This window comes from Rhea americana, unplaced genomic scaffold (assembly GCF_003343005.1).
Source record: "Rhea americana isolate MKP2758 unplaced genomic scaffold, rheAme1 scaffold_181, whole genome shotgun sequence".
NCBI lineage: Eukaryota > Metazoa > Chordata > Aves > Rheiformes > Rheidae > Rhea > Rhea americana.
The window spans coordinates 618,890-639,624 of record NW_028185939.1 but is presented as its reverse complement, the minus strand read 5'-3'; the positions used below and the strand labels follow the sequence as shown (position 1 = coordinate 639,624).

Below are 20,735 nucleotides of genomic sequence, written 5' to 3'. Positions count from 1 at the left end.
AGCGGAGTTAAACCCCGGTGCCTTGATCAGCGTGGGGAAGGACAGTAGGACGGTCTGGAGGGAGGCAGCAGTCGGAGGCATTTGTGGCAATGCCATGAGCACAGCCCGCCTGCGCCGGGTCGGTGGCATGTGCAAGAGGGGTCTGGGGTCCCTGCGCATTCCCTAGGAGGGCTGGCACTGATTTCCCACCTCTCGTCCCCTCTGGACGTCTCAGTGCAAGACGTGAGATGCGGCAGGGCGGCCGTGCTGCAGGAGGGCTCTGCACCACGTTCTCCCACTGCTGCCAACCAGCAGCTTCCAGCACCCTTAAGTTGGCAGCTATCGGCAGCTCTGAAATCAAGCACGGCCCAAGCACTAATATTATTTCTAAATAACCCTCCTGCCCAGTGCCCCACCTCTGCCCAGGTGCCACGAGTTCGTGTTCAGCCTGGAGCAGTGTCCCAGCCAAGTCCTAGATCTCCATAAATAAGTGTCTGTACCAAAGCTGTTACCCTGTTGGCCATAACAGCTTGCACAGAACATCCCTCCCTTCCATACGGTGCGTTTCAAAAGGATGACTGTCCCTGGAGGGTTTCGCCATGTGCTGTCCAAGTGGAGTCACTCCTGGTCTACATGGCCAAATAACAGGAGAGGAAAAGAGCTGAACATCTTTCCATGACACGTTTCCACCCACCAAACGTGTCTCAAACAGCAGCAGACTCACAGTGCCCCAGACTTTCCAAGTCTTGTCTTTACAGCCAAGTTTGTCTCTAAACCTGACCGGTTTCTTTGGGTTTGAGTCCATCTACCGATCCCTCTTTGATGTCTGATGCCAGAAATGCCTCCTCGAGCCAAATTTCCCTGGTAATTGTCCTTTGGATTAGTTTGGAAAATTGCATAAGCCCTGGGTTATAGCTGGCTGCTTCTCTCATCCGAGTGCCTAAGGCTTCATGGGGCAAAGACTAAAGAGCTGCGAAATGCAGAGATATAACAGATGTTGACATGTAGTGAAAATACTAGACGCAGGAGCCTAAGATAATAAATCTGAAAAATTAACACGTAGGAGAACGAAAAAAGGAGCAATATGTTTTGGTAATCATTCTGAACTGCTGAACCCTTCTCCTGCAGTTCAAAAATCTCTGGTATTAAGCAGATGTCATTCAACCAATGATTAACACATTACCGAATTTCTCCAGTCGTTTAATAAAAGTTTTACATAACATGCAGGTAATTGCTTCCAAATGTCAAGGTAACAATGTGGGCTTCTATGGATGGCATTGTTTCCAGCATCAGGTGAAAACCCCTCTTGTTGCCTTGATATCAGGCAAAGTCCCACTGCGAAGACCCCTCGCCTGGCCAGCTGCTTTTCCAGGCACTCCTCTGAAAGCAAGAGACAAAGAAACAGTCTGGACAGATTAAAAGCCTTCGATCCGGTATGTTTTCTTCCCTTCAAATGTCTATAAGGGCGGCAAACAGGCCTCATGCTCCAAAACGGTGGCACAGAGACATATGCCTTCTCTGTGACTGTTTTTCTTTCCTCTCCTTGCTAGAAAACTGTGTTGGTGCTGGATGCAAGTACGTGACGGAAAGGATAGGGTGGGGGGGGAAGCCTGGGCACCCATGCAGCAGGGACGGGTGCTGCTCTTGCAGGCAGCCCAGTGTCACGGTCCAGCAGCCTAGCGTCTATTGGGAGCTGTCCCTTTTGCCCTGAACCCAACTTATGCTCAAAATTCAAAATTATCCTGTGTGAGAGCAGGAAGAAGGTTGTTCCAGCCAGGTGATTTGTCAGAGTTTTGTCCTAAGGTGCAGCTGGGGGCACCACCGGCTTCGGCGGGAGTGCTTTGCACTGGGGCAGGATCTTGCTTGTTGTTTCAAGGTGTCGGTGCTAGAAACCCCATAGCTCACGGTGAAGTGTGAGAGTGATGGATGCCCTGGGACTAGGGAATCGGACAGGCTGCGAACTGTGTGCAGACTCAGAGAGCTGCTGGCTAATGGCTTTCAAGGCTGCAAACAAGCTTCCCAAATTATTAGAGCTGAAGATCAGGCTACTTCTAAAACAACCAGTCTGTTACGAGACGTACCCCTTATTTGGCAGAGGCCAATACGGCTCCGCTGGGGGGATCCATGACAAAATATAGGAACAGCTGTGAAAAATGCTTGTTGATGTAGTAGTTTTGATGGGACATTTCTTTTAAGGAAGCTTTAAGTGATTTCTCCTGGCACTTCCTGTTAAACCCAGACTCGCATAGAATTAATGTGCCCAATGCACCAGCTAGCGCCTGGGTGCCCTCGGCGTGGGCATGGCTCCGTTCTCTGATGCTAAACCATCCTTTGCAGCAGTAGCCGCTGTGCGTGCATCACAGGTCCAGGCAAATGCGTGCAGGTGGCACGTGTTATCTCTACTAACCCGCACTAGGGCCCCTGTTCTGGCTCTCAGAGCTGCTCAGATGAGCAAGGTGAGAAGCAGGGTTGTCCTGTGCTCTCCTAGGTGGAGAGGAGACTTGCCCAAGCTGTGGAAGACGTGGACACAGTGCTCTGTAGGGTTCACCCAGCTGTGACTGCTACTCTTGGGTGTCGTTGGCAGCCGCCTTCATGCCACAGGGACGCGGGCTGCTGGGGACGCAGCTCCCAGCACCAGAGCTGACATGCAGCTGGCCAGGCTGTGATTGACTTCATAGCTTTTCCTGCACCTGGGAAGTTTGGGCCTATTCCCAGCAGCATTGGTCACATCAACTACTACAGACAGCATGATTTATGGACACATTATTAAAACCATATTTTCAGCCTCATATCGTGAGGTAAGCGGTGGGTGGTGCTGGAAGCAACAGGTCTGAGAAGGATGGGGGGTGTTTTGGAGACCACCTGGCCTTTTAATGGAGATAAACAGTAACAAGGTTGGTAACGAGTTGACCCGAAACACTAGAGAAGAGACACTCAAACATATCTACCCTCACTCAGGAGGAATGGATTAGCTAGGAAACATCACCCCCCTCCTGCTGCGGTTAGTGTCAGTCATCGGCTGGTCCTGCTCTCCATCGCTGTCAGGCATGAAGTTGCTGCTCACAGATGGGCTGCTCAAAGACAGCAAGAGATAGCAATGGGGGCCGGGGCAAGGAAAGTGGATACAAATGGTTGTGAACTAATCCAACTGTGCGCATTCTGTGAGGACGCAATGTATCTGGCTTTTTCACCCCAAATCTGGCTACTCGGCACTCAGGCGTGTGAGACGTGCACTAACAGCGACACATTGCTGCACGTTTCAATGCGGGACAGCAATGAGACAGTCCATTCCTGCTCACCCCAGCAGAACCCAAGCAACGCAAAGCTCGTGAAAGCCCTTTCCTAGGCTGGAAGAGGTAACAGCACAGGCCCTGGCTAAAGCTCTCTAAAGCACAAATTTTTTTTCTGTAGCTAGCTGTTCAATTCTTTACATTGGGACAAGGAGACTTCCTGTTAAACCCAGACTCACATAGAATTAATGTGCCCAATGCACCAGCTAGTGCCTGGGTGCCCTCGGCGTGGGCATGGCTCCGTTCTCTGATGCTAAACCATCCTTTGCAGCAGTAGCCTCTGTGCATGCGTCACAGGTCCAGGCAAATGTGTGCAAAACATTTGCAAAGCATCTGCTCCCCTTACTCCTGGAGACCTTCTCCCTTCACCTCTTTGAAAGACGGATTACTCTCACTCATCGCTTCGGAGCTCTGGCCTCGCTCCTCCAGTCCCGCTCAGCACGCCACCGAGATGGGGGTCCTGCCTTTCAAGTGCACGAGAGCCCCGGGTGGTTCCAGGGCCAAGCCGGCGTGACGCGCACCTGCCTGGAGGCCAGCCTGGGCAGCCGCTCGTGCGTGGCAGGGGCTGAAAGCCACAGCCTGCTGGTGTGTCTGCTGAAGACAGGGCCAAGATCAGAGCTGCAGAAGGAAAGATGATCACGCACAGCCCCACAATAGCAGTGGGTGAGGATGCTAGGAGGAATTAAAAAGGGTTTATCTGATGGCAGTAGTGTCGCTAGATTTGCAACCTTCTTTCATTTTGAAAAAAAAAATTAGTTTTTTCAGGAAATATGAGCTCTTCATGTTTGAAAGGGCCTCTATATTTTTTTAATTGTGTCCACATCAACTTCTAGCATGAGTGAAAACCAAGCTCTCTTTTTGTGTTTGCTTGTTTGTCTTGTGGCTAGTCTATGAAGCCATAAATCTGTATATCTCGGTTCCTGCACGTCCTTATGGGAACTTCTAGACATCCCAGCGTGCTCCGGTGATACTGGCTCTTCGTTCTCCGGCTGCCTGCTGCGGTCTGGCGTTTTACTGCTCACCAGAAGACGTAGCCCACTTGCCCACCCCGCCTCACCCCACTGTGTTTTGTTCACTAACTCAGTCTGGTCCAAAGTCCCCGACTTCAAAGGAGTGACAACACACCAGAGGGTCCAGCAACGTCTGGTGATGGCAGCGAGGGAAGAGTGGGGTGAAGGCACGCTGAAGCTCATGGAAGTGGCTGATCTGCTACCCTGCACTTCTTGGGCTTTTCTTATTGCTAACATCTGTGCTAGGGCAAGGGGTGCGCGAGTGTCTACCTGTGCATGGGTTGCAGAATGGAAATGACCTTTCCACGGGCCACTGCTGAGCTGCTTCAAGAGAGCAGGGCTCTGCAATTGCTGAAAAGGCCTGGCAGGAGGTCTTTAAATTGCTCGATGTCTCTGTACTGAAAAGCAATACCTGCTGAGATTAAACCGTTTGGCCTCCTTCCTCCTGTCTCCAAGGCAAACATAGACAGTTCTATTCATACCCACAAGAAATACATATTTCAGCATTTGATTCTTTTTGTGTGTGCTTTGTTTTATCTAGCGCCATGGTGCTTGGATGTCTTTTTCATCTCATATTGTGCTTTGGATGCAGTCTCTTTTATTCAGTCCTCTTGCTGCCTTCATAAAGAATAACAGCGGCAGTTGTTGTTTTTTCCCCTGGAGCATGGGCCGCTGTAAACCAAAGGAAAACTTCTTGCTGAAAGAGGGACCGAGCAGTCAGGACACTGCATATCCGTTTCCACACCAGAGCCGCAGCCCTGCAGGCCGTGTGCAGTTTGGCTTTCTCAAGTCTTTGTGGAGAGCAACAAATTGTCCCATAAAAATTCTTTTCTTGAATTTTATTTTTCTAAGGAACCAGGCCCATCTTGTAAACTTGGGACTAAAATTTCCCACTCTTAAATGGACCGTACAGTGCAAGATCTATGACACTATCTATGAAATCTAACAGGAGTCTTCAGATTCTGCTGCTCTTCCTCCCAAAATCTGCATTTGGGGCTTCCTCTTCCCAGCACTGTAAAGCCCGTTCTGCGGGTTTAACTAAGCCCCCCACTAATTCAACCTCTCAGCAGCTGTCACAAAGCAGAAAACAGTGCAAGGACATTTCTGTTTCATCTTCCAAATGAGAAGGGACAAGAGCTGCTGGCCCAAGTGCCAATACTGACAGATGTGGTCCAGCCTCACCATTATCTGCCGTGAGGGTAACTTCAGGTGTGGATGGGAACTGCTGTCCACAGTCTCCTCCTGATGCTGTCTCCACACTCTGCTTGAAAGTCATGCTATATATTCACCAAAAAGGCAAAGGGGCAGGAGCCCCGTCCCGCCACCCAGGATATCATCTGTCTTGCTGTCAGTGGTGGGGCTGCTCACATCTGCACGCCTCCCTGCTTATCCCATTAGCTTTGCGATGTAACACGTGGACGAGCGCAGCCGGGATTTCAGCTCCACTGGTTGCCAGCTGCTGATAAATCGCTTTCCACCGGAGATCGATCGCTTCCTGTTCACGCCGTGAAACGCCTGTGTTGCCTGCGCCGCGCGGCTCTTTCAGGCGCCAGGGGAGATGTCCCCATCCTTGGTCACGCTCAAGACACTCCGACAAGCAATAACAAAATAAGGCCCCGTGTCGAAACCACCAGAGAGGAAGGCCTGAGTGTGGGGGCCTGGGCACCCCCCTCTTCGCACCTTCCTCTCCTTCCTGCCTGGTCCATCCTTGCTCTGTGCCTGGCACTGGAGACCACCTGGAGTGACGTCTGTTTGGGGATGTCTAAAATGCAATTACAAACCCCTGCAAGGTCTGAATTTTACCGGATTCTCCAGTTTTCATTATTTCCACCCTAAATGTAAACAAAACTTCCATCCCTATTGTGCGGTGTGAGATGATCATTGGAGGCAGAGGGTACCAGCCAGAACACTCGCTTTTCGTGCTGTAGCGAAAGCAACGTTACTCCATTTCTCCTGCAATGTTGCTGCAGTTGGTCCTACTTTTATAAGATGGTAATCAGAAGTTCCCTCACCCAGAAACCTCTACTACTGGTTCCCAGTCTTCCAGCAGGGATTAACTCCCAAACTGGATGCTGCAAGCTGCACACTATCCTTTCTCTAGCCTGTTTCTGTGGTGGTTTCCAATGACTACGAGCGATGCCGAAAGCAAGAACATCTTGTGGTAATACATTGCCCTTGAATCTTGAGTTGGGAATCACAGTTTTAAGGCATTTGAAATCTGTGTCTGAAATTTGTGACTCCTGTCATGCTCTGAGTTTAGAGAAGGGATGCTTTGAGCCTGGGTTGCTGTGCGAGCCAACCAGAGCAGGGGTCGTCAGCCCCATACCACTGCCTGGGGGAGGCAGTGCCCCAAAATACCTTTTCCAGCTCTAACTCCCACCAGCTGCTCCTGAACCAGTGTCAGCAGAGCCAGTTGGTGCTGAAGCACCGATCATCTGAGACAGCTGACGACCTGGTTCTTCAGGCGCGGGTAAGAACTGAAACCTCTTTGTTTTTGAAAGAAAACAATCTCTATTTTGCACCCAGTTTCTGCCCCAACGTGGAGCCAGGGCTGCTCTGATTCCTGTTGTCCTCATTGCAGAGGGCCAGGTGAGGGACGGCAGGTACCATCCCAGCTAACAGACCTGCAAAACCAGCCCCGCAGGCAGCTGGGGAGAGGAGGCTGGAGCCGGGTGGCTGGGGGACATGTCCCCTTGGCCACACGCATCTCTTCAGCTGTGCAGACCGCTGAAGACAGATGACCTGGAGGAAGCATTTCCTCTGCCAATGCCTCACACCCGGGAGGTTTTTTGTTCACAGTGCAGGTCAGGAGTTGAAAAATGAAGAAGAAAGGAAAACAGATAGGAAGATCCATCTTCCCTTATACAATCCCCAGAGCAGGGGGCATTTGGAAGTCATTTTTCACTGAGCTGAGAGCTGTTTCTGGCTCTTTAACAGACAGTATTCCTCCCCAAAGCTCCTGTTTTGGGATGCAAGGAAGCGCTTGCCGTCTGCCCGCGCGGGTGTTTGAGGAGCTCGCTCTGGGGTGGACGGGATGCCGGGAGCAGCTCAGCTCTGGAGAGGTCGGGCGCGGGGCACAGCCCAGCTTTGCCCAGTTTGCAGTTCTCAGGTGGTTTTACTGATTTCTCTGCTGGTGAAAAAGCCCTGAAAGATGGCAGGGATGCGAGCAGAGCATGATGATGGTGGCAGAGGTTGGGCAGCAGCCCCGGTCCGTCCGTCCGTCCTCCCTTCCCTCTGCCGCCCATGCTGGAGGCTGCCTTCCCACCACCCCAGCTACGGAGCTGTCTCCTAGTGCCTGCAAGCAAGGGAGGGTCTTTCCCTCCAGGAACGTTATCCCGGGCTTGCTGGGTTCAAGATACTTTGCACCTTCCTCCAGGACCTCTGGTTCGGGATTTCTGGGCACGGTGGAGCCGTGGCCCTTCGCAGGCTGGCGCTGTCCTCGGGGCACAGACGTTTTAAACTAATTGGAGCTGAGACGCAAAGAGCAAGGAATGGGTTGGATTTGCTGGCRCTAAGGCACAGGTTAAGGAGAATTTTTAAAGGGAAAAAGCCCATGCTTCGAGAGGAAGGAGAATTTCAGTATGGTTAAAGTAAATCTAAATAAAATTCCTTTCTGGAAGGAATTCAAGAAAATTATTTTCTTTCTGTGTTTCTGTCTCTCTTCTTCTGGCTTATAAAAACACCTTGGCTCGGATATTACATCAACTCTGCCTTTTATTAAAAACCCCTGCTCTGGTTGTGCAGATTTCATGCTGTTACATGAAAGTAAAATTTTATGACCAGACTTCGTTGATAGTGGGGAGAGTTTGCTTGTTTTCATGTGCTTTTTGTTTTGGAGTTGTTTTTTTTTATTATTATTATTTTGTCCGAAACCAAAGGCAGCCGGCTCCCCGAGGTGTCGGCACGCCGGGCGGTTTTGGGGTGCTCGTGCCAGACGGGTGCTGATCCGAGCGGCGGGCAGCCGAGCGAGTGGCCGGGAACGCCGCAGGCGAGCAGGAGTGGGATCTACTCCTTCCCCTGAGGCTGCCTTGCAAATCCAGAGCTGATGGGTGATGGTTTGGTCTGAGCCTGCTTCCAGCGGTGACTGCTTGCTGGCTGGGTAGTGCCAGCTGCCTTTTTTTTTTTTGCAGCCTTTTAGTTTAAGGRTACTTTTTATTTTGTTGCATGAATTCCTTCCTCCCCTTCTAAAAAAAAAAGAAAAAAGAAATTCAGGAATAAAAATTAAAAAAAAGCAGGAATGTTTGAAAAGGTCGCTCTGGCCCTGCTTGCGGGGTGAGCAGGGGAGAAGAGCCCCCGCCCCGCGCTCCTGCGCCTCTGTCCCCGCCTGCTCCCCGTCCCTCCGGACAGGGCTCGAGGGCACCGTGCCGGTGCGGACGGACAGGGCTCGAGGGCACCATGCCAGTGCGGACGGACAGGGCTCGAGGGCACCGTGCCGGTGCGGACGGCCGTGCCTCCACGAGGGCTCGCTCCGCTCCCGCGTGGCTGCTGCAGCGGGACAGCGGGGACGGAGCTCCCGGGGCCACCTCGGGGGCCCCCTCGAGGAGGGTCCCTGAGGGCGCGCGGGTGGCCCGGGGGGCCGGCCCGGCGCCGGGAGCGCAGCGGGGCTCCCGCCGTGCCGTGGCTCCTGGGACAGGTCCCGCGGATGGGGGACGCGGGTCAAGCCCGACGGCCTCTCCGCTTCCTTCCAGCCCGAACGTCTCTGCAGCCTGCTGCTGCCCTGGGAAGATTTACGGAGCGGCAGTAAGTATTTCACCAGCTCTTTATTAATAATGCGGCAATAAAAAAGGTGCAGCCTTTCCTTGCGAGGACTCGCAGAGCCCTTACTAATCCRAGGAGGGATTTAGCTCGCCCCATAGATAGCGGCCGGGTGGGCAAGCTTCACAGCGCCTTTGTGAGCCGGGGCTGGTCCCCCAGCATCAAAGTGCGGGCTGAGGCTCTGCGATGGGCTGCGCCGTAAATCTCTCCTCTCTAATCCTTTCCTTTCTCCTGTTTGCAAACTGGGGAAGGAGGGGGTGGACTGGATGAAGCAGAGCGAAGTTTTAACCCTTCACACTTGGGGGGGGGGAGGGAGGGAATCTTCTCTTGCCGAGCAGAAGAACGTGGTGAGTGAAGAGGGGGCTGCTTCATGGCAGCCTTTTGGAAGCAGGTATATATATATATATCCATATATATATATTGCTTATATTCAGCAATTAAACCCCAAATGAYGGCTTAAAGAGCTCCTTTGGAAGCTTAATAAGTCCACCACTGTAAGTAAGAAATAAGTCTGGCTGCATTACAATCGCTTCGGACTGCTTGAGCGAGAGATGCAGAACTCTGCTCTTGGTCATGCGTTACGGGGGAACGCTGCTTCGCTTCCCCTCGGGTTTCCAAGACTGGGACGCCAGAGGAGGGCCCAGCCCGCAACTGGGAGCCAAATGGGTGCTGCGAAGGTCGCAAGGTCTACGGGTGAGCCAGCATTTGGGGTTTTGAGTTGAGGCCACCTCAAATCCGATCGTGGGATCTGTGCAGGTGGAGAAACCGTCAGAGTAACATGCCACAATTGCCTTTTACCGTGCGTTTGGTGGTGCAGCCGTCTCCTGACGGATGGGTATTCCAGCCGGCTGCTGTACGGCTCAGCTTAGGTGCCAAGGGGGTGGCGAGGCCAGGGCAAGGGACAAAGCGCAACACGGGGATTTCGGCCTTCAGGTTCTTGTGCAAACGTCTTCTTCGAGTCCAGGTTTTGCTAGACTGTCACTGTCGTGTCATGACGYCAAACGATTTCTCGGGCATTAGTTGATTTTTAGCCTCTCAGTGCCAGTTTGAGGTAGGGAATAACCTCCGTTTTATAGCCTGAACCAAGTCCAGGCTCTACAAGCGCTCGCCCAGGTGGCACAGAGCAGATCCGAGCGTCTGGTGCCCCTGGAGCCCTAGTGTGACATTTCACCCCCCAAACCAGGGCTCCCCAGCCTCTCCGGGCCCCGTTACCTTCCAGCTGCCCAACAAGAGGTACCTCTGGCCAGAAGGAACCAGCGGCGAGCGCRGGGCAGGGTCCGGCCACCCTGCCCCAGCGGCGGGGCCGCTGCCGGCGCCGGCCTCCCTCCCTCCCTCCCCTGCCAGGAGCTGCAATGCTCGAAAAATGAACTTAGCATCCATTTTATCGGAAAAGATCCCGGGCTTTCTAAGCCGGGCTCGACAGAGGGTGCCGAAAGGTGCTGCGACGGGCAGAGGTCTGCTTGCAAAATCGAACAAATTGTCGTTTTACGGCTCCCGCGGGCGGGGAGGGTGCTGTAAATCTCGCGGCGTTTAACGCGCCTGGCCTTTCCCCGCCGCGCTGCCAGCCTCCCGAGGAGCAGGGGGAGGCATCGCCGACGTTTCCGGACATCGGCTGCTCCCGAGGCCCCCGGGAGCTCCTCGGGAAAGTTTTTAAAGGAATATTTATGGATGATCGTGGTGAATCAGGCCCTGAAAGGTCCAGGGAAAGGACTGTTGTTCATTAGCGTTTGGAAACTGTGCACCGAGGATTTTCCTGCGGAGGAGCAAAAGAAATGGAGTGAAAGTGAAATAGCTGTCGAGTTAATCCACAGCTTTTTTTTTAAAAAAAAGTTATTGTTGTTGGTAAAAATCAGAACCTTATTTTGGACAAAGAAAAGAAAAAAAAAAGGAAAATTGGAAGTTCATTTTTGAGATGGTTTTCTTTGAAATGATTTTCTTTCCAAAATTTCATAATGAGTTCCTTAGCAAAGATATATTTTTTTCTTACTGATATATGGATACATGGTTGAGTTTTGGTCTTTTTTCATACATGTCTCCGTATCAAAACAACAATATATCTGCTCCAGCTAATACACTAGGAAGCACTTCAATGTGATGTTTTTTCCTGAAGATAGCTTCCTTATTGCCACAAAAGATTTAGTTTTCTATTTGATAAAAATGTTCTTACAGCTTTTTACTCACAGTGGCTTTCATATGATGTTCTCCAATACTTTGTTAAACTTACACATCCCAGTAAATAACAGATTTTTTTCAGAGACTTGTAAAATCCCTCATTGGTAATTCAGTAGTAATTATTCAAGATTTATAAACAGGAAAGCTGAGCATAGGGGGATGAACAGTTTGGTGCAATTGGAATAGCATCATGGGGTTTTGACTTCCAGTCCATTTTCCAAAGGGCCAAACCAGYGTCTCTGTAGACTTCATGGGTACACAAGCTCCCTAGAGGGGAGTCAAGGCTTGTCCTTCAACGTACTTATGGGAACCACCTTTGGAACGGATTTTCTCAGATGGAGGCACGGAGGAGATAAGGCCTAATTCTTGCCCAAAGTACACGTGTAACTTTGAGCAGCTCCGTTTCTTTCTCTGACATCCTGAGGTTTCTCTTGCCCCTTCGGCTTTGACCTCTGCTGCCATCCTGACCATCCAGGTGTCAGGGTCAGAGCTGGCCTCCAAAGCTATCAGCGCTGGCTCACAGAGGCTTTTTGTAAGTGATTTCAGGGCAACAGAGCTGCTGCACGAGGCTGTTTCTAAGCGAGTGGTCGCACTGGTGTGGTCAGGCGACAGCGACGGCTCCCGTGCAGCAGCAGCTGGTGGACGGCTTGGCCTGGGGAACATGGTTCGCTCTGCCCAAGAGCCCTCASCGCAGCTCAGCAGCAAGAAGTGGGGACACACGTCTGGTCTGCGGCTGCCTGTCCCCAGCTGTCCCAGCCCAGAGGTGTTCGAACCCCACGGGAGGTTTTCTAAAGCTTTGCTCACTGCTTCAGTGTCTGTCCAACATCTCTTGGTTAAAAGGAAACCTCCAGCTCTCTCGCCCTCTGTGCACGGAGCCGTTGGTTGGAACTTGCGCAAAGCTTGCCCAAAAATAGCACTGGCCGCTCTCCCAGCTGTGGGCGTCAGGACTTCTGCRCAGGGAAGTCTGCGATCCGATGTGTTTCATGGCAGATTTCGGTCAGCTCTGGCTCCTCTCTGTCCTCACTGGTACCACGTTTACACGGTTCCTCTTTCCAGCTCTTCACTCTTCTTCCGGGCCTGGGCTCTGCAAAGCCACGGTGTTTTCTTGGCACTGCTGCCTGCGAAACGTGGCACAGACAAACCAATAAAAATAGCCAATGGACTCCACGAGTTTTCTTTCCTTCRCTGCAAGCGGCCAAGACAGCGCCGCTTCCTTTGGGATGACATTAAAACGCAGCAAAGAGGGGATGAGACTCAGGTACTTTTGTTGTTGCTGTTTGCCAGCTGATGTACAATTTTTCCACTGGCAAAAGAAGAGATCGGAGGAATTTTTGAAAGAGGAAAGCAKTTACGGAGACAACCTCCGTGGCGCTGCCGAGCTCAGCTTGGGGACKCTGTTAACCAGCCTTTAAGCCAGTGGTGGCTGATCAAAAACCGGAGTGAAAACCAAGGGGCTGGTGCCCAGGTGGTGCAAATTAGCCAAGCTGGTATGATTTTAATGTGCTCATCATCAGACCACCCGCACTGACAGCTCCCTTGCGCGCTGCTGGCCGGGGCGTTTGGTGGAGGACAAGGCTGCTCCGTTCCTCTCCCAGAAACCCTCCCACCTCCTCCCGCGCCGAGGGGAAGGGCGACGCGGGACCCGAGCCGCTGCCACCCCACGCAGCGGGGACCGAGACGGGCCAGGGGCCAGGGGAGAGGGGACGTGCCCCRGGGCCGCCCCAGCGCCCGCCTGCGGCAGCCAGAAGTCCTGAGCGGGACCCGGGCTCTAACGTGACGCTGTGAGTCCCCCGTTGGAGGACGTCGGAAATTTCGCTGGAAAAGCTCTTCTTCCCTCTCCTCCGGGTACAGCCGGTGACCCCCTGCACGCGTGCGCTGCCTCGGCCGAGCCCCGCGGGCAGCGGCGAATCTTTCCCTCTCRTTTGGGGAGAAAACTTGTCTCGTGGTGGAGCCCTTGTCTCGGTACGATCCTGGCCTTTCTGCACCGTATTAATTTAAGATGCTGTGAAGTGAGAGGTGCGGGGGTGAGGGGAGTGCTGTCTAAAATTTGTTTAGAGCCTTTGCTGGATAAATCCCCGTGGAATTTAATTTAAACGAGCTGACACCAGTATGAATCATGCCAGCACTACCAGCGTTTGAACACTTCCTAACAACTGCCTGCAGAGTTCTGGCTTGCTTGAGTTGAAAGTGAAGACTAAAAGCATCTAAAACTGTTTAAGTCCTCTGTCACAGCAGAATACTTTTTTTCCATCTTCTTTTCAGTGTAAGGAGAAATAACATCTGCTATAAAAATCTGCCGGCCAGGGGCGGTGGGAGCGGATACCACTTATCACAATTTGGCTATTTGAGGCAGTGGCTGGTTCTGAGCAGAAGGTGCCTCAGCGCGGCCACGTGACCCCGGCGCGTACCAAAGCGGTGTCTCATCTGTCTGCAATCTGGGCAGATTACACGTATTTAGAGAGGACAGAGAGYGAGGGACAAAGAAAGAATATATCGGGCCTGGAGAAAGAGAGAGTGAGAGATGGAGGGAACTGCATGGAAAGGAGGAAGGAAATACGGGCTTCCGGGAACGGGAAGAGCAACAGGGCTCTCATGGAGGAGAAGACAACACTGCCTTTAAAAATATGTACCTGAGCTTCAGTGAAGTCTCCTCGATGCTACTGGAACACAAAGTTACGCTGCTTTATAATAAAACAAAGTCCATTAGGCAGCGTGTCTGTTCCTGGGCTTTAGCTGAGAAGTGACATCTTTGAAGAGGCAGGAAAGTGGTCAGAAGTAAGCACGAAGCATGTAAGATTGTAGAATTCAAAAGGATAAACATTATTTGATACCTTATTTATAGGGCACCACAGGGGAAAGGTAAAGGTTTCAGAAAAGAAAGAAGCACTTTAATTTTATCTGGAGATTTTCCAACAATAAAATCTAATCCATCATTCTCTCTGTGTGACTGCTCTTAATGAAAATTTAGAGGCTGTGACTGAAATTTAGAATTCACAGGGGATACTATTAGGAAGATGTCTAGCAGCTATGCAAAACCTGTTATATCATAGCCCCTGCCAAAGGCCAGGGGAAGAGGGGAGTGTGAAATGGACACATTTTAATTTGGCATGTGGACTCTACAACACCGAGCCTTCCCCCTGCAGACCGCCGACAGGGACTTCTCGGGTCTCGGAGCGCCGGTTCCTCCAGCAGGCTCCCACCAGGCATCAGCTCACCAGGTAACAGCCAGGCTCCAGCATGGGCAGCTGTGGGCGTGTTTTCCAAAGAGACAGGATTTGGCTCATTGACCTTTGATTTCTAGCTGAACCACCTTGTTCACCCAACGGGTTAGTTCCCGTGTGGTGGAGTTCCTCTAATGCAAAGAGATCTCTAGGTGGCATCACTTGGACTGAGACCTTTCAAACTCATTTCACGTAGGCCATGGAGCCTCAGTTAGCGTTCCTTTTTTAACATGTGCACTGTGTAGGAACCATAAGGTCCATAAGCTAGTGCCTGGGGCTGCACAAGCCCAAGCACTGCCATATAGGTGACCTGGCCCAGGCCTGGGTGGGTAACCTAGCCACGAAGGCGGACCATCTCTAATCATTATCAATCCTCTGCACTTTACTTTTAATCAAAGCAGATCACTAGATGGTTTCCAATACTTTAATGGGGAAAAAAAGGAGCTTCAATTATAAAGACAATAATGTTAAATTATATAAGGGCCTGGATGTACATCATGAATCAGTTTAATACTGAAGTCGCTGCCAATTATTCAACTGATTCAAAATGAAAATCCATCACAAAATGTTAAATCACAGGATAAATCTGTCCTAGGAAGGGTTTTAGTAATCAAAATTCTCTCAAAGCAGAAAAAGCTTTCCTTAAAGCAGAAAAAAAAAGGTTACAGTTTAAGCCAGACATTATATAGTAATGCCAGATGTTAAACAGTTGACTTAAATTATTGGCAACTATCAAATGCAAGATACTAATACTACTGGTTTCAGAGCTATGCCACCAAGTTTGTAATCTGTGGAATGGGCTTAAATATTCCTTTAATTTTCTGCCTATGGATAACAGGCAATTTGGATTAGCTTCCGCAGAGTAATAACCTCCTAATTCTCAGCAGATGAGCGTAAGTCTTCTGCAACATCAAAAAACCAAGGCCACGTTTAATATGTAATGTTTAATGGCATATGTTTTTAAATTATATGACTCCATTAGACCTGTGTAATTAAGCACAAGAAATGCCGGAAGCCACCCTGCTTGCCTCGCAGATAGGAGACGGCACCTAGAAATTCCCCCAGTCCAAAAGGCAGAACGAAACAAAACAAAACGTCTTCCCAGATTTGCACCGGGGGGGGGGGGGAAGGTAATCTTCCCACCCCAAATTTGCCCTCAAAAAACGTTGCCATGAAGCCCTGTGGTTGGAGAACACGGCAACTCCAAGACCACTCGGAGCAGGGACTCGGTCCCTGTCCACCTGTGCATTTTGCGTCTCGTGGTCAGCCGTGCAGTGCCTCTGCCTTCACCCCCCAACTTTGCGCACTCCTCCCTTTCCATGCTGCTCATCTTCTCGGTGTTTAGCAGTGGGGGGGGGCAGAACTGGCACCTAATAATTTATCTGTGTGTACAACACCCAGCCTGACGTATGCAATTTTTAGTAATTCCAGCCAGATATCCTCTCACAGTCCTTTCGCATGGTGTCTATGGCTAAAAAAAAAATAAGGGGTGGGGGGGGCCTGGGCCCGTCTTGGCTCAGTGCAGGACGGGGCCAGCGTCGTCCCCAGAGCGGCTCCGGCTCCGACGCGAGTCCTTGCCTCCTGCTCACGTAGCGGAGCAGCGAGGCCGGTCACCTCRCGCCTTCGCAGGACGAGTCTTGCCCTCTCTGTGCCACAGTCGGGGCAAGAAATAAACTGATCAGAGTCGCAGCATGGGCTGTTCTCCAGCCGTTGGCTTGTCAACGTGCGTTGGGCAAACCTTTAACTGCCCAGCACGTCTATGTCGGGCAAATGACGCAAGTCCCCAGCACAGCCACAAGCCWGCAGGGCCCTTGAGCCCCCAGAGGCATGAGGACAGCCCCCAGCGCCACTTGCTTGCTACAAACAGTAATAAAATGCCTTGAGTCTGAGCTGATGCTGAAGGATTGTAACATAATTCAGCCGTTCTAAATCCCACATTTGTTTTTGTTTGCATTTTTTTTTCTTTCTTCAATAAAAAGCTGCAAGCGTTTGAGAGCGTGGATGGCAGGGCTGGGTTTCGTCCTGCCTCTGCACCGGTGGGAACGTCCTTGCCCAAAGGCAGGGAGACAGGTAAAGGGAGCTGACAGGGCAGCGAGGAAAGGGTCAAAACATCCTCCGGACTGCAAGCAAAAGAAAAATGTTGGCAAAGAAAACTTTGCCACAGGAATAAAAGGTTGTCCTAACTGTTCGTATTTCTCCACGTGGGGTGAGTAAAACTGTCAGTCAGACTGAAGCGTCTGCTATACAAAGGGGAATAAAAACTCATTAAAAGTCTAAAAGAAAACCCTATTAAAATACCAAATATAAAATGGAGGAGACTTGATCACCCTAGTGCTAGAGACGTGTCAGAGTTTGAATGAACCCGACTTTTTTTCCTGAAAAGAGAGGAAATGTGTTTTGTGGAAAGCCAGGTGGGATGAAGGGCAGGTAGAGTGTCAAAGAGCATTGATAACATTTCAGGGACTCACTAGGAGCCCGAAATACGAAGGGGATTTATTCAGCTTTTGGTGGGGAGGAGAGTGCTAGCAGATTTTTGAAGGCATTCCAACATGGTTCATATTCATCTGTTTCTTAAATCGAGAGCTCTTGGCTGCCGCTCTGCCGAGGTAGGGAGCATCTCCACCTCTTCTGTCTCCTACCCTAAATGCAAGCTGGCTCACACCGATGAGCAATTAGTGCTGGTGGGTCTCTGCCATTCTCCTGCCCTGGCCCGTGCTTGTCCTCCTGAAAAGCCAACAGCCCTCACCATTTTTACAGGGCCTGAAATACTCTGAGAACAATCTTTCGATAGCATCTCATTTCTACTTTATTTGGTCTTGGGGAAGGAGAGAAATTATGAGGGAAGGAGCTAAGCAAACCATTTTCTTTCAAGCGTAAAAAACTCCACGTTGTCCTGTGAGCACTGGCACTAATGAAGCCTGGTTTGCAATGGATCTGTGCCTCATGGTTGATGGACTTTTAAACTGAATTGTACTAGAGCTGCAGGAGGCATTCACCTGTTTTCAGACCCCAGAGAAGCCACGTGGGAAAAAGACATTACGAATGCCTTAATCACAGCAACTCCTGCCTGATTGGCCACCCCAAAATCCAGATCTTCTCCTATGTGGAGTCTCTGGTRTCTCATATGCAAAAATGCTATCGAGACTTTTCCATGGTGGGGACATTTATAATACCTGTGTCCAGATTTGAAGTCATCCCAAGGTGGAACTCACAGAAGGCATAAATAGAGGGTTTTGCTCTCTTTCTCTCACGCACACACATCTCTTTYCACAACACTTTTAGGGACTTGTCACCTTTGGGATTTCTACCTGCTGTCAATTTGGTTGAAATTGGCACCAGAATACAGTAATTACCAGGGTGTGGGGCTGTAAGGGAAACATGCACTCATACATGGGCTATCACCACATAAATCTCATTTCCTCATGAAACCAGGGTTCAAGTAAAAGCTTGTTTCTGATTTAGACAGAGGTACAGAGCTACAGCAGACCCCTCGGTAACGCATTTTTCCTTGCTCTGCCACCACTTTACCCCCCTGCACAGGGAGGTATGATTTTTCTCAACCACTCCTCTTGGATCCCGCTTTTCAGCAAATAAGGTTGGTTTCCTTCCACCTCGGTGACATCGAGATACAACCGGGGGCCCGTCATTCACTCAAATGCATGTTATAATCACGTAAGTCTTCTTTCCTTAAGAAACCTGAGCAGAGCTGATTCCACACAGCAGACGACACTTCGTCAGCCCATTGCAATGTGCTGTGAGACACTTAAAAGTTTAAAGGAGTGGGGGAATGCTCCTTCCTTCAAGTCACCATGGAAAGTTTGCCCGTAACAGAGGCAATGAATCTGAAGAGACGCCAAAAGTAGCTAGAAAAGACCACAACTCTTTTCCCAGAAGCTCTGTTATGAGAATCTCTTTTACAGTTTCAGCACTGAACATCCTTTCCTGGGCCGAACAAGCAAAAGAGTCCTGAGTCAGCTCAGCACGCCTGGAAAGATCTGTGACACCTTGTTTGGGCTCAGTAGACTGATGGATTAGCACTTGTCCATGTGGAATTGTAGGTTTCAATCCTCAGAGCCTTTTCCAGTCAATTGATCTGTCCTGAGCCTTTCATCGGGTACAAACAGGCCTTTGACTTTCAACAGAATGAAGCAGCAGTAAATATAAATGGGACGTGAATATTTTCTTGAATGGACATTTTAATGGTCTGTTCGCTCTACAACTCTGCTGTTGCGGTCAGAGACACATTCCAGTTTTACTTCAGGAGCTGGTGGCTAGAAACCCATTCTTCTGGCCCCTCAGCAGTGCGCTCTAAGGTAGCTGAAGTCTTCTGCAGCTTCAGTTAATGCCCTGACTTGGTATAGACTGCTCTTTGTCAGGTCTGCTGGAAGCACCTACATGGGGCCAGTCTGGGACTCGTTCGTGCCTCTCCTCTGTAATCAGAAACATGGTAGGGCTCCATCTCCTTCTCCGTGGAGAAGTCACTGGCTTGGTCCCAACACCTGGCAACTGCTTTACTGAAGTGCAAAGCTGTGTACTTCTTCCTTAATGTTTCACCTTCCAGCCTACAGCCGATTCTCAGCTTAACAAATACCCTCAAATATATCCTGAGTGGACTGAACAGTGACCTTAGACACTGGTATTAYACTGTCTTCTTGCTGTGGCTGTGAGGGTTCTTTGGAAGCTCATTCTCATTTTGTCTGAGATTTCACCCAGTTTGTGGCTCAGGACGGGGAGCTGTACTTTATGGGCTCAYGGAGCAGGTGAACAGGCCCAGTGCCCCATAGGCAGGAGGCCCTGGCTTACAGCATGAGGACAATGAGGCAGGAGCCCATGGTGCCAGTCTTGGACCTCGAGCTCTGCTAGGTCTGGGTGTGAAACCCAACATGGCAGAACAGGGCAGACTGAGCTCAGGCTATGTGAAATTTATCCAACATATTTTACACCCACACAACTAAAAATAGGCTGCTGCCAACTCTTCATCTGGAAGGAGAGGAAACACCAGTGCTGCTGTGTTTTGGATGAGATGCAGCACTGAAGTCCTGACCATATTTAGCCATAAGCTCATCTCAGAGCACTGCTGCATGAGAGTGGAGCTATAGAAAAGTTATCCTGGCCAAGTGCCAGTTCTGCCTTTATTATTTCTTCCTGCTATCTCAATACTTCATTTCATCACCTAAATTGCTGTGTTGAGTTACTCTAGGCTGTTAAAGTGCTGTCATGCTACAGAGGCAGCTATGTGGAGGCAATAATGGCTATACAAAAAGTGCTCCATACAGCTGAAATCAGGCCACCTATTTAGGTGTCAGATTTAGATTTTTCACTGTAAGCACAGAAACGTGAAACATTTTGCCCAAATGTGTTGAAAGCTATGAAGACATTAAAGATTATTCGTGGAATAAATATTCATTGCAGAGAGAGACTTTTTAATGCATGAATATTTCAGGCAGCACATTGCACAGCATGCAGACCCTTATAGGAAAAAGTAATCATATTTTGAGTGTTGTTTCAATTGTTTTTAAAAGCAACAATACTAGAAAGGTACTTTTTATGATTTAATGGCCATTTCTGTTTAAATACCTGCTAGATTTTCCCTGAACCATTAACTAATTACCAGTAATGAAAAATTTTCTGAGAATTAGCCCTCAAACGCCTCTCTACCAGATGCTGTAATACCTTCACTTTGTCAGTAATTTTTAACCACAAATATTATGTTACACTTGTAGTACYGAACACTAGAAAAGTGTCCTTATTTTATTTGCAGCTCCTCTGTCCTGCTACACTCATGGAAAAAGTGAGTATTTTGCCAGAAGTGGTTCAGCATGTTGCAGCTTCACATCTTCAGCTTTCCACGTTTTGCGATCCCCGCTTTCCCGGCAGTTTTGGTCCTGCGGGGTGAAGGGGTCCCGTTCACCCTCGCTGCGGAGCTCTAGTACCATCTAGCGTCACCGCGGCGGCCCTTGAACATCGCGCCAGACGTGCAGCCTTGCCAAAGGGCTTTTCTTTGCTCGTCACCCGCCCGGAGTGGCGGGAGGGGAGAGCCTGGCCTTGGCCTGGTGGTTTGGAGGAGGCCGAGGCGTGAGGCAGCGCGCGGGGCGGCCGCCCTCGGCGGGGGAGGCCGAGCGCGGCCTTGGCGCCACCGCCGCGGAAGCGGCTCCCTGGCCTTGGGGACACCCTTGGGCCACGGGGACGCGCGTAGGGGTTGTCCCCGGCCGGGTTCCCGTCACCGAGGGGGGCGATTTAACCGCCGCGGWTGTCGCCCGGCGAGAGCGCGCACGAAGCGCCGCGCACCGCCGCCCCGCGGAGGCACC

The 20,735-nt window shown here is 50.6% G+C and overlaps 1 protein-coding gene across 1 annotated transcript in view; it reads left to right on the top strand.

Moving 5' to 3' along the window:
* The window catches only part of LMF1 (lipase maturation factor 1), a 246,862-nt gene extending 226,625 nt beyond the window's left edge, over positions 1-20,237 (top strand). The window contains exon 10 of the mRNA XM_085301951.1: positions 20,189-20,237. Coding sequence (XP_085158077.1) covers positions 20,189-20,222 — 34 coding nt within the window. The 3' untranslated portion in view covers positions 20,223-20,237. The remainder of the gene's footprint in view (positions 1-20,188) is intronic.
* Positions 20,238-20,735: the final 498 nt, after the last annotated feature.